The sequence below is a fragment of the Buteo buteo genome, chromosome 14, assembly GCF_964188355.1.
Source record: "Buteo buteo chromosome 14, bButBut1.hap1.1, whole genome shotgun sequence".
NCBI classification, from domain to species: domain Eukaryota; kingdom Metazoa; phylum Chordata; class Aves; order Accipitriformes; family Accipitridae; genus Buteo; species Buteo buteo.
Window position 1 is genome coordinate 28,764,293 of NC_134184.1, and position 16,431 is coordinate 28,780,723.

General features: G+C 36.9%; 1 protein-coding gene across 1 annotated transcript in view; it reads right to left on the minus strand.

The window, feature by feature from the left end:
- The window catches only part of VWA8 (von Willebrand factor A domain containing 8), a 191,499-nt gene that overhangs the window by 106,707 nt on the left and 68,361 nt on the right, over positions 1 to 16,431 (minus strand). The window contains exons 15-20 of the mRNA XM_075046133.1: positions 15,385 to 15,553; positions 14,952 to 15,029; positions 11,560 to 11,675; positions 10,548 to 10,654; positions 8,401 to 8,507; positions 5,140 to 5,211 (exon numbers count right to left, since the gene is read on the minus strand). Coding sequence (XP_074902234.1) covers positions 5,140 to 5,211; positions 8,401 to 8,507; positions 10,548 to 10,654; positions 11,560 to 11,675; positions 14,952 to 15,029; positions 15,385 to 15,553 — 649 coding nt within the window. The remainder of the gene's footprint in view (positions 1 to 5,139; positions 5,212 to 8,400; positions 8,508 to 10,547; positions 10,655 to 11,559; positions 11,676 to 14,951; positions 15,030 to 15,384; positions 15,554 to 16,431) is intronic.

Here is a 16,431-nt window from a genome sequence, read left to right on the forward strand (position 1 = left end):
AAGGAAATTATGCAATTAGAAGGCAAAATAATCCCTTAGTTAAAAATTCTCCTAACTGACATCGTAAACACTTGTTACCAAGGACAAAATGACTTAATCTTCTAGGAGTAACTGCAGTTTCAAATATAAACAAGGTTGTTACAGGTCCCAGGAGGCATTTTGCAATTCAGGATGCAGCTATTACAGTAGTGGGACAAATTTCTCCCCTGCACAGCCCAACTAAAGTCAATAAAGTTATAGTCCAAAAACACTAGACCCAAGTTTTTGAAATTAATCGTTTGCCTCTTAGAAAAAAACACTATTGGAAAAAAAAAATCTAAACCATGCTGCCTCATTTTTATTTTCTTTTAAATGATTTGCAGGTCATACTGAAGCAGTTAAAGAGTTTGCCATGCCGTGTTCTTCAGCACTGCACTTCAGCTGAGACACTGCAATCACACATTTTCCATTTCAGCACGCAGCCATCCTGCACAGCAGAGCACCTGCTTCATTACGAAAGAATGAAACAAATTTTGAAACTGGTGAAAAAAGCAGTTTATCACATTTTCACTTTAAGAAATTTTATTTTATAATTAATTTAAAAATTGTAGTATTAGAGAATGAAAGACAATCTCGACTTTTTATTAAATTTTAGTATACAGAACCCTCGTGTCAGAGTTCTCAGTTTGTGACTTCATTGAAAGAGTTACATTGTTAGCGTCATTATCACAGAAACTTACAGCTGAACACTGAAAATGAAGAAAATGAAAACACTTTGCTAATGTACGGTTTCTAATGCTGGGTCTGGCACTGAACCACCTTCCATGTCCACAGCTTGCCTGTTTCTGCCAACAAAAACATTTGCAAGAATGCATGCATTTTGATTGACGCTGCTATTTTTACACCAGAGGATGTATTTCTGATTTTTTAAAAAAAGGTACCGTTATCAGCAGAGCAACAAGCACCACCTATACAGAACTCTCTCAAACACTCCAGGTGTTATTAAGCTCATCACTCCCTGCTTGGAACAAATGTGAATAATGCAGTGTAGTAATTGCAGAAGGTGTGTCATCAGCAGACACTAGATGTTGCTACCAGAGGACCACTGGAAGAGACCCCAGCATTGCTACCTCGCTTGGATGTTAGTGACAAAGGAAAATAGTTGCACAAAAGCAGTGATGATTTAAGTCTTGCCCCAGCTGCAATCTATAGATTTATTGGTCACAACAGTAAGTGTTCTGTGGTTTAGTATCTTATTATTTTATTACGAGTTTCTCATCTGGGGCATGCAAAAATGATGGTGATGGTAAAATAACAACATTTCGCCATAAGAACAAATAAACTTAATTTTATGATAGAAATAATGAATGGAATGCTTTGGATACATCTCTGACTACGGGTCTAGATAAGCATGTAGAGTTTATGCCTTTTTCTGACTTCAACTACAATCTTCAACCCAGAGCCTTGTCAGGCTAAATACAATCTTCACATTTCCAGTGAGCTAAGACAATTGTGGTTCAATGGAAAGGAGCATATGAAAAATTTACAACAGAAAGAATCTGTGGGAAGAAACATCTGAAAGAAAAATCAATTCATTGATTCTTTTTTAATTCTGGTTCTTCAGTATAACTTGTAAAGGCAGAAAGCAATACTATAAGCAGAGACACATTTAAAGAGCACAGCTATTCTCATGTGTGCACATACTGTTATGACTGTAGCAAGTAAAAGAGAAATATTTTCCAAGTTTTCCACAATTGTCACACAGAATTCCTTAGGGGAAAAAACCCCATCATTGTACTTGGCCTAATTTAGCTCATTCGGAGCTCAGTTTCTTCATGCTCATAATAATAATTAAATAATCAGTTTAGGATAGTACAAACCTAATTTCCACACCATCAAATGAAGGAGGACAAAATTTAAATGCTTTCTGTATTCAGCAGTAATTTAATCAGTAACTGAATGGCATTTCTGATTATTCTTATTGATTATCAATTTTGTGTTTCTTGTTGGAAAGAGAAGATAAGCAATAGGAAAGCCAGAACAACACATTGAACTCCAGCATCCCTTAAGCCTTAATAATAATTATTGAAGAGGAGAAATATATTATTTGCTGTCTAACATCCGCCAAGATCATTTAATTCCAATTTACTGAATTTCAAATACTAATCGCCAAAGTTCCTATCTTGAAAACAATCTTGGTAAAAGGACTCCCACCAGGCAGCTCTTAACTAAAAAGAATACACAAAAGAAACTATGTTTACAGACTTTGAAATAAAGAGAGAGGTCTTCAGCTAACAGGAATTTCATGTGTGTACATGTGTTATGAAAACAAAAGAGGCAAAAGAGGAAAACCACATTCAGTCAACCAAGAAAAACCAAATCCAGTCTCTAAAAGACAGACTACGGGTCAAGCCTTGCACATTGAATCACAGTTGAATGGAGATACTCACTCACACAGTCATCATTTTGATGGACCAAATTACGTTCTAAGGTATATGCCAACTCATTTCGATATCTAGGAAATGACACAAGCATTCAAAGGTATGCTAGTCATATATTTTGAAATACTCCGGTTCAGAGTATTTGAATTGTCAATTATTTACACTGAATTTCCATGATTCACTTATTCACCAACAAGAAGTACAAAAGAAAGGAACTCAAAACAGTACTTCATATCTCTACACAAAAACATTTATTTCTTCCAAAGGTGAAACACGGGCACACACTGATATATGTATCAAGCAATCATAAACCCCTATCTTCTGATTACAGACTGAACTGTTAAAGTAACTGAACAGCAAAAATTCCTATTTTTTAATCATTTGCTTTACAAAAAGAGGATGAAAACACTAGTATCTTCAATGGAAGGTATCTGCACATAGAGCTTGAAAGGGTATTGATGTAATATGGTTGCTTTTAAAGTACTTGAACAGGATTCATCATCACATGCTGCAGAAATTTACAGTAATATATTTAAGAAATTAGGCAAGCAGTTTCTAAATGGTTAGTGATAATCCCTCAGAAATCAAGGATGATTGGTGTGGTTTTAAAAGACTGCAGAATGGAAAATACAGTGCTCAAACTTAAAAGTAGTATTTCAAAAAGAAAAGGCCTGTTGGCCTTTTCTTAGTCACACAGAAAAAACAGTGGAACAAATTAGTAAAGAGTAAACCTGGAAGTACTGAGAAGTATGTTAGCAATTAAAAACCAAAACCTGTAAGTATTACTGGTTTGCCAAAAAGAAATTACAGGAAATCAATCGATTTTCCAAGTTAAAGGTACAGTTGAGCTGATGTCTAAAATCAAAGCAGTATGTTCCAATACTCGAACCCAGTTAAATCTTTTAACACTGCCTTCAATTAGAGTTTCATAAGCTTGGAGAAAATGTGGCACACATTGAATTATTAAAGATGAGTATACCACTGCTGGGAAAATACCTTATGCCCTAAAAATCATACTCGCATAGTCTTCAAAATTTTTTTGCCAAATTGGTAGAACATAGGCAGCATGTGTCAGGGCCCTGAGCGTACCACCGGGCTTTGCAAGCTCTTCCCCCCCTCCTAGGGTTTCACTTGCCTGTGTTGAAGGTCAGCTCTGACGTGGTTTTTCTGCCCCACTGGGGTCCCCTTTTTCCCCCCGTGGCTTGGGAGCTGCATTTGCACTCCGGCCCTTTCCTCGGTTCCTTCCCAACCTCCGCCGCGGCGATGCTGTGCCTGGTCCTGTACCTTGCTGATCCCAACCTGGACCGGCTGACTCGACTTCCCAGCTTGACCTCAGACCTGCCCCATCACCACGGACCTGTCCGGCAGCCACTGGGCACTTGGCTGACCACGGCCGCTGTCCCCAGACCCGTTCTTCTTGCTTGGACGTGGTGGAACTGCGAACCTTGTCATTAAGGACACCGTCCCTGCTCCGTTCCCCTATGGAGCAGCCCACTCCTGCTATTCCCTGACAGCAGGTCCTGCACGCAATCTGTGCTATATAACATTTTCAGTACGAACTCAGAAGCTGGCACAGAAAGAGCCGTTTATGGAATAAAGAGATCTTATTTCATGTATGAAATAGATTAATTTCTATTTATGAATAGATGAAACCTTTGGGGAGAAGGTGGCATCATCCAGCAAAAGTACAGAGGTTTCAAGCACAACATCTTTGTAAATTCAAGCTGTTAACGAGGACTCTAAATAGATGAGACTGTGTGTAACTCTACACTGTAATTTTAATATATGCACATTAAAAACAATTAGCATTTTATATTCCTTGCCATGTAGGTTAGACCATTAGTGTTTTGTGTTAAGACTTTTTCCAAAGGCTATTGCAAAACATAAAGAGAAACATCTGCTAGAAAATGACTGTATACTTGCTAAGGGAAAGCTAAACTAAAGGGAGGTTACTTTATGAGGGAAAACCCAACCTGGTAGTTTGGGAGGTATCACTTTCCTGAACACTTCAAACATAAAGAAATAATAACAAAAGCTCTCTTTTTTCAGGGCTAACTGGCAAAGTGTATAATCCCGTTCAAGTCACCTAACAGTTCCAGTAACTGTTTAAGATGGTTCTGAAAAACAAAGACTTTCAAACATACCCAACTGGAGAACATCTGCCCATACCTCATTTGGGGGGGCTATAAACTGTTAGAAGCCATCACAAAACAGCAACGACCAACTAAAAAAATACAACAGCCCCCACGATCTCACCAATAAAGTTTCCATCAACAAATATACTAGCCAAAGAATAAAGCAAATCCGTATCTCTTTTAGAGAAAACTAGTATTTTGCTATCAATAAATAAGATTTAGATAATACTTATGTGTACACCTCTTATCTACCATTGGAGATTTTAAAGCAGAGGTTTGATACATAGCCAGGAAGGATAACCAAAGCCATTAACTGAAGATTCTAATGGTAATGATGTTACCTATAACTATTAACGTTTTGACTTTTTACTCTGATAGTAATGTAAAAAAAAATTTAAGGCATTTACATTTGCCACAGATATGCGCCCATAAAACCCATGGACACTTGTAGATAAAGAATCAAAAAATGGGTCAAATACCTCAGTAGTACAAGTGAATGCAATTTCAATGAAGCAAAATAGAGATTTAATTTCATTATTAAACAATGAGTTTGTTCCATGCATTGCAAGAGATGTTGAACTCACCTGATTTCCAACTAAAAGAAGATGTTCTCCCAGCAGAAAGTCCTTTAGCATATCTTCCATTACCATCATGTGCTACAGAAACAAAAACAGAATTTTCACCCCTGTTTTTATACTCTCAATTTTATGCACTCACTAATAACAGTAGTACAATGTGAACTTTACTTTCAGGATTCTGGGCCAAAATTTTTTGAACTTTATACTTACAGCTATTTCATAGCAAGAGTCTCTCAGCCAATAATAGCAGAAGCAATCTATCCGTTGACTAAAACAATGAAACAAAAATACTAACTCTCCTTATGTATTTCCTCTGTTACAACTGATTCTGGGTGTCTGATTTCCCTAAATATATTTAATTCTCCGTAATCACTCCTAATGCGTTTCCTTTTAGCCTAGTTGAATGCTTGTCACTCAGAGTGTAATAACTTTCATTAATATGCATATGACAATTTTCCAGCAATTGTGCTGGGAGGAAGCAAAATGTATCCTGGTAGAACTTTACAGAAACCAAACAGAGGGAATAAAAGGCAGCTGACATGAATAAGTAAATTATACACATTTCTTTTATTAAACAGCGGGTCTAGCTTAATGACAAACACACTTTTCTATTCTAATCAAACTTCTTTTTCAAGGAAAATAAAGATAGGAAAATGCTAGCTCAAGTCTAAAAGTGTTTATTATGTGTCTTACAACTTCTAAATTAGACTGCCTAATTGAAGCCAAAGTGCTTGAGGTGTATTTTACATATATCCAACATCATAAAAAGTAACACATACTGTACATCATTTAACCTTGTCTTACTCCTCACAAATAATTTGTTTAAAAGGATCGAAAGGATTTAAGGATAATGTGGCAATGCAGACTACTCGCAATAAAGCTGTGTATATTTCTCCACTGTATCTAGTAGAAATAGGTCATCTGTAAGTAGGTCAGACAACCTACTTAGAGAAATGAATGCTTGCCTTTAGATAAACATATATATCTTTTTCACATTATCATCTCATCTCTAGTACTTGATTTAAAAAAAAAATCAAAAAAAAATCAGTAGCTTGCCTGTAATTTCTGAGCATGGAAATGCTCAGTTTCTAACTGTGTGAAAGATGTTTTAGGCTTCCAAATCTCTCCAGAACAGAGGCTGGGGGTGGGGGAAGAAACTCTTGTAAACATAGCTTAATACCACAAAATCCTAACCAGGCATGTCAAAAGACTACTGAATACTCAATACACAATTTAAGGAGAGGCAAATTTCTATATTTTCTGGCATGCACATACACTGGAAATTTATAACTGATGAGAATAACTTTGACCAGATACAGCATAAATTCTAGGAAGTCAGTTTTACCACACACACTCATTACATTTTTTATTTTATTGCTAAGGCATGAATGCTTTCTTCTGATCACTTCTTTTTTTATCCTAAATTGCACAAATACGCGTACATTCTAGTTCCCCTGCAGAACAGCTTTCCCACAAGAGATACCATGTATCGATACTACTTTTTTTTTTTTTTTCACCAGGACCTAAATTAGCATTGTATTAGGATGCATGCAGACATTTCAGTTTAGTTATTTACACAAGCGACTTGTAAGTAGACACATCAATATTGTGTCAAATTTATCAATCCAAGTTCCCCACAGCCTGGCCTAAAAGTGGCATTTGGCATATCACCTAAAAATTATTTCCATCCCTGTGCCACTTGTGGACCAACAGCAACGTTCCACGGCAATGCCAAATTCCACTGGAACATGAAATGTTTCAAGCCCAAACACAGAGAGAAAAACCGTGTGTTTCGTTATATTGTGCGGCACTGCAAAGGGCTGAAGATTTTTTTTTTCCTCTGTTTCAGTTTATTTCTGTAATTTTTAGATAATGGAGAGGAAGTATTGCACTAGACTCATAAATCAAATTTGTTCTCCAGCAGGTCTTGCTAAACGGTCATTACAGCACTTGAATGACCGAACTACAAACTAGTAATACAGAAAATGACAGTAGAATTAATTGAGAAATGGGAACAGCTATCCTGACTGGTATTTGGTTGTTGTTTCCTTCAGCATTCAGAGTGTATAGCTACCAGGGACAGATAGAGAGCAGTTCATTCGCTGCAGCATTTTTAACAGACATTGCCCAAATAAAACAGATGCATAATATCAGAACACAGGTTGCATACAGTTTTCTGAAGCTATGAGCAAGAAGGTGGAAAAAGCAATGCAGATATAAGTCCTAGCAAGGCTCAGGATTTCATTTCCAACAGACCCAAATTAAGTACTTTACCAAAATGGCAACACAGAACAAAATCTCACATGAAATGTTAGTGGGGAAGATGAAGAAGACTGTCATCTGTTCCCCTTGCACAGCCTGTCATCACCTTCAGTAGGTGATACCCATGTAGCATAGTCTTTCTGTGGAGAAATGGCAAGCGAGGGAGGAGAAGATAATAGGAAAGGAAAAGTAAGCAAACCCACATCAGGCCCCTAAAAGAAAAATATTTCACAATATCACACTACCAGTGTGGCATTTCAGAGGCAAAATATTCTAAAGGTAACTCAGAGGGTAATTCTCTTGCTAAGGATACCCTCGTCTGACAGTTTTGAGGCTTCCACGCTAGGTGGAGAAGAAAGCTGCAGTACACCTACCTACCTCTACAAAAGGGATGGGGGGAAACAAAACCCCAAAAAACTAGTCACCAATCCCTTCCCTTTTATTGTGTTCACTAATTACTCTCTTTTATTGTGTTCACTAATTACTCTTACTCTTCACTACTATGAATTAACACTAATAACACTAATGACTAATTAATAAGCTAAACTAATTAATAGCCAATTAACTAATAATTCATTAACTAATTACTCTTTGCCTTGCTTTTCAAACACGCAGTGTTAATTCTAATAAAAGGCAGGTACATCTTCATGCACACAGTCTCAGGATGGAATTGATAATCCAGCCCTAAAAGTGGATCAGTCCAGCAGCAGTGAGAAGAAAAAAAAAAAAATAAAAAAATCCCTCAACACAACATCTGATCAAATCACTCTAAAGAAAATTCAGTTGCAGTTGCAGTTACTTCATATTTTATGAATGTTCGACAGGATTGTTACAATCTCTTCACAAAGCAATGGTGAAGACACATCTGAAATGAGCATCAGATCCTAAAGAAGCTACTTCAGAAACTAAAATTCAGTTAGTACATTATTTAATATATATAAGCATGCACATTAGTACACATTTAACAAACTTATTGTACCTCAGAAGCCAGAGGTTCATACTTACTTGTGCATTTTCATAAAACAAAACATCAGGCACTTTCATTTTCTCAGTTGAGTTATAAACCGGCATCGTCACAGACCCTATCTTCAGAATCCCATTGTTTATTTCACCTAGACGTTTTTCAGGAAACAAGCAAATACATTACTTACAGAATCCTCTGAGCAGACATGCAATCAATTCCCAACACTTGCAAGTGACAATTTACAAATTTTAACAAGGCTCTGGCTTGCAGTAAATTATTTCTATCTAAAAGAAAGAGAATGCTTGAAAGAGTATCCGTTAACTAGAGGTTGCATTATCATGAATTTGAATTCTCTTTAAAATTGCAAAGATGTCTATTACAATAAAGGATGAATAGGTGATCTGATGGGAGAAGTACCTTAAGAAACTAGAAGTTGTGACCGCTGCCTTGGTTTAATTTCATACTCTCATTTTATTATCGGAATATCACTAATATCGTTAGGCTACATTTCCTGAACCCATGAGTTTTCTCACTCTCATTCTCCCTATTCTCTCTCCCTGTACCCCTGGGGCGTGTTGGGGAGCGAGTGAGCGGCTGTGTGGGTGCTCGGCTGAGAACCAGTGCCAACCCACAACAGTAGAGAGTCACTGTTGATTCTCCCTTTCAGCATTGCTTTTTTTCTCAAACAAGTTAATGCCAGAATGTGGACATGTTTAACATTTTGGTGAAAACTGGCTAAATTTACACTCATTGAAATAACCTTCAACAAAAGCTCTGAGAGAAAAAGTACATTAGAAAAATTTCTTAGTTCAAAAGAACCATAAACCCTGTCCTTAGGAAAATAACAACTAGGTGTAAACAATAATATCATGCAATAGAAGAGTAATAATTTTTTGCCACTAATTTCTTAATCTGGTATGGTGTAAAACTGAAAAAAGCCTAATTTCTAGACAGATGTTTTTAGTTGTTCACTTATTATTTTATATGGTTCTATCTTTATTGCATGAAACAGAGAAACATAAAGAAAATTCCAGGGATGTGTCCAGATTAAAAACCCAGAATGGTAAGCAGCTAGCATCACACAACTGGCATGAGTTCTAATTATTTTATATATACAAAAAATGCAAATACAGCTATAATAATACATAGATGGCTGCATACGTAAGTGTGTATATGTGTACACACCTACATATGGCTGGACATATAGATATTATACTGTATATAATAGATCCATTAATATATCTGTATTTACATACATATTTTATATACACACACACATAAATAAAATCTATAAAACCAGAATCCCTATTAATTAAAACCAAAGATGTGTTTACTACTGCAAAGATGTAACAGTAAAAACAGGGACATCAAATACATCACAAAACTGAGAAGAAACACACAGAAGAATGACAGCAGAGATAACACTGGCAAAGTAAAGGAGAAGTTTAGTGAATGGAAAACAGCAAATTGCTCAAAGTATGCTGCTTGACAGAAGATATGAAAAGATATACAGCTAGCATGAAGACCAGGGGTCATGCAGAAGTGAGAAAAATGGCAGAAGCAGAAATATATGCGTAGCAATGAAGGTTACTGCAAATGAGTACAAGTTGGATGAGGTAAAGAAACAAAAGACATGCTTGATAAAGGCAGCATGTAACAACCACAGCAATTTAAAGAGAATAAAAAGAAGGGAAACTAATGAAGAAATGTGTGCCAGAATGAAAGCAAAACATAACCCAAGACTTTTACCAGAGCCTCAATGAGAAAAAGGTTGATTTTAACAGCAGAGAGAAAGAAGTGATGGTACAAAACAGAGCACAAAAATATTAAGATCAAACCAAGGCTGTAACTGTACAGAATAGTAGTTATCACTGGGGGGGGGGGGGGGGGCGGAAGGCCAATAAAGGGAAAAAAAAAAAAAGAAAGGCAGTCCAAGAAAGCCCGAGGCCATCCATCTTATAGACTGGGAAACACTTAAACATGATGGAGAACAAAATTGCATGAGCTGGGAATACAGCAGACAATACAGAAGTATCAACATACCAAGAGCAGCAATGCATTCTGATAGAACAAAGTCAAAGGGATATAACTGGAAAAAACTACATTTAATTTTGAGGATACACCTTTATATGCTCAACCGCCTGAGAAACATTCATGAAGAGCAGGACAAAAGACGGCAGAAGCTTACATGTGTAATCCTTTTCCTCTAGCTTCTTCACGTCATCTGGACTTGTCTCAATACCAGAATCCTGCAGGTTTTTATGTAAAGCTGATCTGGCAAGGTTTGGTAAAAACCTAAATTAAGAAAAATAATAGGGAGGTTGTATTTTAAGAATTTTTAAAATTTTCAGTATTTTCTGTAATCTAAAAATCAGTATGAAGCTTTACTTGGTCCCCAAACCCTGAATGTCATTCCCTTCACACTCAAGTGGTCTTCAACATTTCACTTATCCTAAGGAGCAAAACTAAACTTCTTCCATAGACAATGAACTACATTTGTGGCTGCGTGCTCATTTTAAAAGGCTTTGGTGTTATCGAATATTGCAATAGGGTTGTAATGTAGGATGGATTAGGACTGGAAGTATGTAATGTCCTCATTCCACTGCCAGTAAGAACTACAATAGAAACAATGTTTTTTCGGAAATACCTTTTCTCTTGACTCAGTTCACTCAGACCCCAGGTTCCAAGGAGAAGGAGTGAGTTCTGAGGTGTCTATAACTAGGGCCTTTCAGCCTTCCAAACCTTTTGGTAATTAAAATTTGCTTTCTTTGGGGCAGGGGGAGGGGGAGGGGGGGAACCAAAAACCAAACACCGAAAAAACTCAGCCAAAAAACCTAGATGTTCATAACTTTTCTAGATACAGATTTTAGAACAGAAATCAAGCCCCCCCCAAACATAGTCATACTAGACATTAATATAACTCCACTTTCAGTGTTTTGAGACAGTGAAGTAATGCTGATAAGGGTGGCCCAATTTATATAATGTAATGAAATATCTTCATAAAGATGAGAAACGAGTATAAAGTCATTTCTACTTACGCCCTAGGTTTAAGAATACCACAGAAATACTTCCAAAGGAATGACAGGCTTTAAGGAGCAAGACAGCAATTGTATTATCTACTAAAATGCATTAAAAGCTATCTTGCATGTTAGCAACTGACTAAGCAGCTCTTGAATTTCCACCCAAACTGGCACTTCTACCTGGAAAGGCAGGCTTTATTAACAGCATAGTAAAGACTTTCATCTGGATGTTGTGACAATCGACGACAAATTCGCAATAGTTGTCGAGTAGATAAAGATGAAGCCAGTGACTGTGCCTGTTAAAAAATACAAGGTAGTTTAATTATTTGATCTCTGGAACTGAACCTCAGGGATTTAAACTGAACAAGTCAGGAGAAAAAAGTAAGCCAAAAGGAATTATTTCAACTCTTCTCCTAATTCATAGGTGCTTTCTGCCTCCTATAGCAGCTTGTGCTTTTTAATCTGCAAGCTTGTTAATTCTGTATTTGTTATGGTAATTCACTGCCATGGAACTCATGATGTCATCAAAAGATTAGCATTACGATTTCACTTGATAAGCAACAGGAAGAAAAATGTGCTGATAACCGAATTTTATTCACTATATAAAACCTAACACTAAACAATATTAAGAATAACAAGGAGGTTAGCCACTGTAAAGGGATCAAAGTCCTAAAAACTTGTCTGCTCTTCACAAACTGAATATAAAGCTCCACATGTAACGCTCTGGCAAAAGGGTCCGGCAGGATTCTTGGATGTATAAACAAGACAACATTGGGCAGCAGTAAGGAGATTGTATCACCTCTGCACACGCCTTCTGGGCGGGCCGTTACTGGAACACTGTGTCCTTTTCTGTTGTCCACATGTTAAAATAAATGCTAAAAACTGGACATGATTCAGCAAAGAGTTACAAAAATGATTCAACGCCTGGGAAGGCAGACTTCAAACAAATACAGCAAAATTTAAAAAACAAACAAACAAACAAACAAAAAACAAAACAAGTGACCATGTATTTAAAGAGAGATATAAAGACTGCGAAAGAAATCATTCTCTAATTACATCTACCGGATGAAGGTATCTAATACAAATAGGTTCCTTATTTGAGCAGGAAACACACAACAATGAGCGTGATCTGATAAGTCACGCCATGCTTTGCCTGGGTCAAGTGAAATATTTTAATTAGGTAATTTCAAAATGTTTTGGTTTGCTTCATATAAATGATTTCTAACTGAATTACATTTATCTTAATATATTATGCTGTCTCAATTCGGAAAAAATCCTGCAATTTGCCATCCAGGGAAAAAAATAGAGAAAAGCAACACTTCATGAATTTTAGAGCCTTCTTTCCCCCCTGAATAATTTTTAAGCATGAGAAACAACTTAATGCCAGTTCTTACCCCTGGAAAACTGCAGTTTTGACAAACAGGCAATAATATTTAAAAAAAAAAAAAGTTCCATGAAATTGTACAGAACTTTTCTTGAATGCTGAGAAAGCAAAGGATAATACTTTTCAGCACAGCTCTGAGCAATGAGCAAGAATGATTTAGATTGGGCTAAACGCAAAGATTACTACTCCTGCTCCTCCTGCTTTCATTGACGAAGATTGTGAAGCATCTTGTGAACCATCACAGTTTACCACCCAGCATTATGGACACTGTGATGTAAATGACGGCATCTGAAGTGTTATTTCAAGACCTACTCAGCCATGTGCGAAGCATGGACAAGGCAGAGGGGCGAGTGCTGTATCCTAGTTATCCATGCTCACTAGCCAGAACCCTCGCTGCCTTTGGAGATTACATTCTCTTTCCAAAAGTATCTTAAACAGCTGAAAGGTTCCCAAGTAGAGTAAGTTTTGGCAGGTAAGCAATCCTCCAAAGTCACAACCTATAGGACTGCACTGATGGAGAACAGCAGCTGGGCACAGTAACCAAGGCAGTGTATTTCATATATCGTGCCACCTTGATAAGTCCAATCTCTCAGGACATGGGTGTTTTAACGTCTAAATAATATATGGCATCAGATCCTGCACTGAAATAAATAAGCACAGAGGACAGGACCACAGAGGAAAAGCTGTATCACATCTTCTGAGTATTTACAACTGGCAGTTAAAGTTTTGGGAACAAAATTTCCTCTTTTCTCTTACCTGTTGTTTTTTTTTAAATATTTTATATTGAACAACTGTAAACTTAAAATCGGGTTAGAGACAGTCGTAATATATATCTATGAGGCATCTAATTCAACAGGATCTTCATTGTGGCCTCTAGATTCTATTGTAAATCAAGTAAACAATTACAACGAGGCAGACAACGCCCACAGGCTGAATAGTCTATAGGTATCTTCTATTGTTAACAAAATCACTTTAAACAATGGTTAATATTTCAGGATAATCTCTGGCAGAGGCTTGCTTACTTAGGCAACTCTATAAATAGCCTGACATACCTAAGGCACACATTTCAGCTCTCCGCACAGGTGTGCTATTCCCAACATGTCTCATGTCACTGCTGATCTACAAGAATCCTCCCTGGATCCATACTGTGACTCACTTCTCGTCCAACATCCTACACTTCATTTAGATAGTTCACAACGCTATAGACATCCACATATTTGGAAAGGGGTTTTGTAATGCTCTGTTCAGGCATGGTATGTCTCCGAGTATGTCAAAACCAATCCATTTATATATTAGGTGTAGAAAGGTAAATAGATAATAATAACAAAACTGTCCCAAAGGTGTACCTAAAAGACAACCTTTTCAGTTACTTTTTTTAAGCTCAGAAGAGCATAACAGCCTCTCTCAGCTTCTTAAATAGTAATACTGTAAAAACTATTGCCCATGTTAAAATCATAAAAACTCAGGAGAACGGATGACATTTACATACCAGTTAAACTGCTGGATTCCACTCAAAATGTTTTACATTTTAGTTACATTAAAAACATCCAGTGCTTTAGTTGCCATAGCAATAATTTCTTTTTCTTTTCACCATGATTCGACTGCATCTTTTTAAAGAATTTTGTGGTTACTATGTCAGCAGAATTTATTTTTCTTGACAAGACTGCTTTAATAGAATAGCCTGCAGCAGTAGTGCAGCCAGGAGTTCTGGAGCTCTCCCTTTTCTGAGTCTTTGCAGTTGCCCGTTGGCATTTTGTAATGGCTAGGTAGTTCCCATTGCCCAAAAAGCCCCAAGAATTTCAGCTATCAAAGTTCCAATGACTAAAGCAAAGTCATCAAATACTAAACATACATGATTATGTCCATACCTATTCAAAACACACCTGAAGCATGTTTCACTGCGAGCCATGTATCTAAACCTACCAACAACATGTGTACTGTTCTGCCTGACTTCTCTGGGATTCAGGCAATTTCCTAAAAGCTTTACTTATGCAGATGATAAAAATGCACCTCATAAATCAAAAAAGTTTACAGTATGCAGTGCAGTAATTTTCTGGGGCTGGTTTTCCAATCAGGCAGCCTTTGAAATAACACTATAGCTTAGCATACTTCACCCAGCCTTTGTTAAAACAGTCAGAGTAGGAGGAAATAAATCTAAAAAAAAAAAAAAAAAAAAAAAAAGGCTCACTGTGGCATCATTTGTCTCCCGAAGCTTGTGTGTTAATGACAATAACTGCTCCACAGCAACACTGGGTACATTTGGAATCTGCTTGAAAGAAAAACAGTATTAATCTTCCTGCAAGATCAAGATATGCAAGTTCCATATACAGCTACACCCAGATGCAATGAGCATACAGCACCTGCAGTTGCTTTATGTTAACCAAAAAGGAATACAGTTTTGACAAAGTGCATTTTTCTATTACAGCATCATTTTATATCACGATAAGAATGCTAATCTATATCAATACCATTACAAGATAAGCAGATATGCTGCTTTGATAAGCTTTGTAAATGAAGGCTCGTTTATGCTACACTGAAATAGCAAAATATTTTTTATGTAGTAAATAATCACGTTCAGTAAGCAATAGTCAATAAGTGCCTAAAATACTGAACATACTTACCATTTGTTTAATAACTTGTATTTCTTCGCTCTTGCTTAAAGAGCGAACATTATGAAAAAGAAACAATGTCAGAAACTCTGGACCCAGCCACTGTTGGGTACTACTTCCAATGACAGGAGGTTCTGCTAAGACCACTATTCTGAAAGAAGGATGGATAGGAAAGATAGACCTGCAAAAAAAAGAGTTTAAAAATGCATTATCTGGCTTAAGCAGTGAAGATAAAATTTAATTTTTACAATAGATGGAAAAAAGAATTAAATTATTGTACTGAATCATATCACAGTCTATTCAGATCATTTGCAATGCAACTTTATTTAAAAAAAAAAGACACAGACTGCATAATGTGACTTGCAGTTTTATAAATTTACAAATTTTTTATGCTCAGAAGGGTACCAAGTCTCCTCTTCTCATCTACAACAGGACCTGCATACCTCAAGATGAACAAATGCCAGCAACTAAACTACAGTCTACTGCTTTGTATGTCTGAAATGGACACGTCTCACTCATTTGATGGACTTTTACAAGTGCTTTACCTAAAGCAGGATGTCTCACAGGCAAATCAGGGAGAGAACAAGATCTACCAGAGCTGCAGTAATGAGTTAACTTCTTTTACTCAATTAGACTGACAGAAAGGATGACACTGTAGAGATGGGCCTAGCTACCATGAAGAACTGGTTTTAGTAACAGTTTAGGAACATTGCCCTTACTGATGCTCTTTGTGGCACCTGGAAGATCACCTAGACTCCTGGCATGGGATTAATATGCTTAACTTCATAATATTCCTGAAAGTTGTACTTCAAAGACGAAACCAGTCACCTCATCCGTGACTCATTTTAGAGTCAGCATAGGGAGACAGGTCCCTCCAACAGCAGATTAAGACTTACAAGAACTTAAGAAATGCCCTACTGGGTCCTTCAATCTCATCATCTCACTACATGGTCTGTCTCTGATTACTACAGCTGGACATACTCCTTGGGGAAAGCACATAAGCCTAGCCACTACCAGCAGTCTGTCCCTCTCATACTCTCCCAGCACCCACAATCGTAT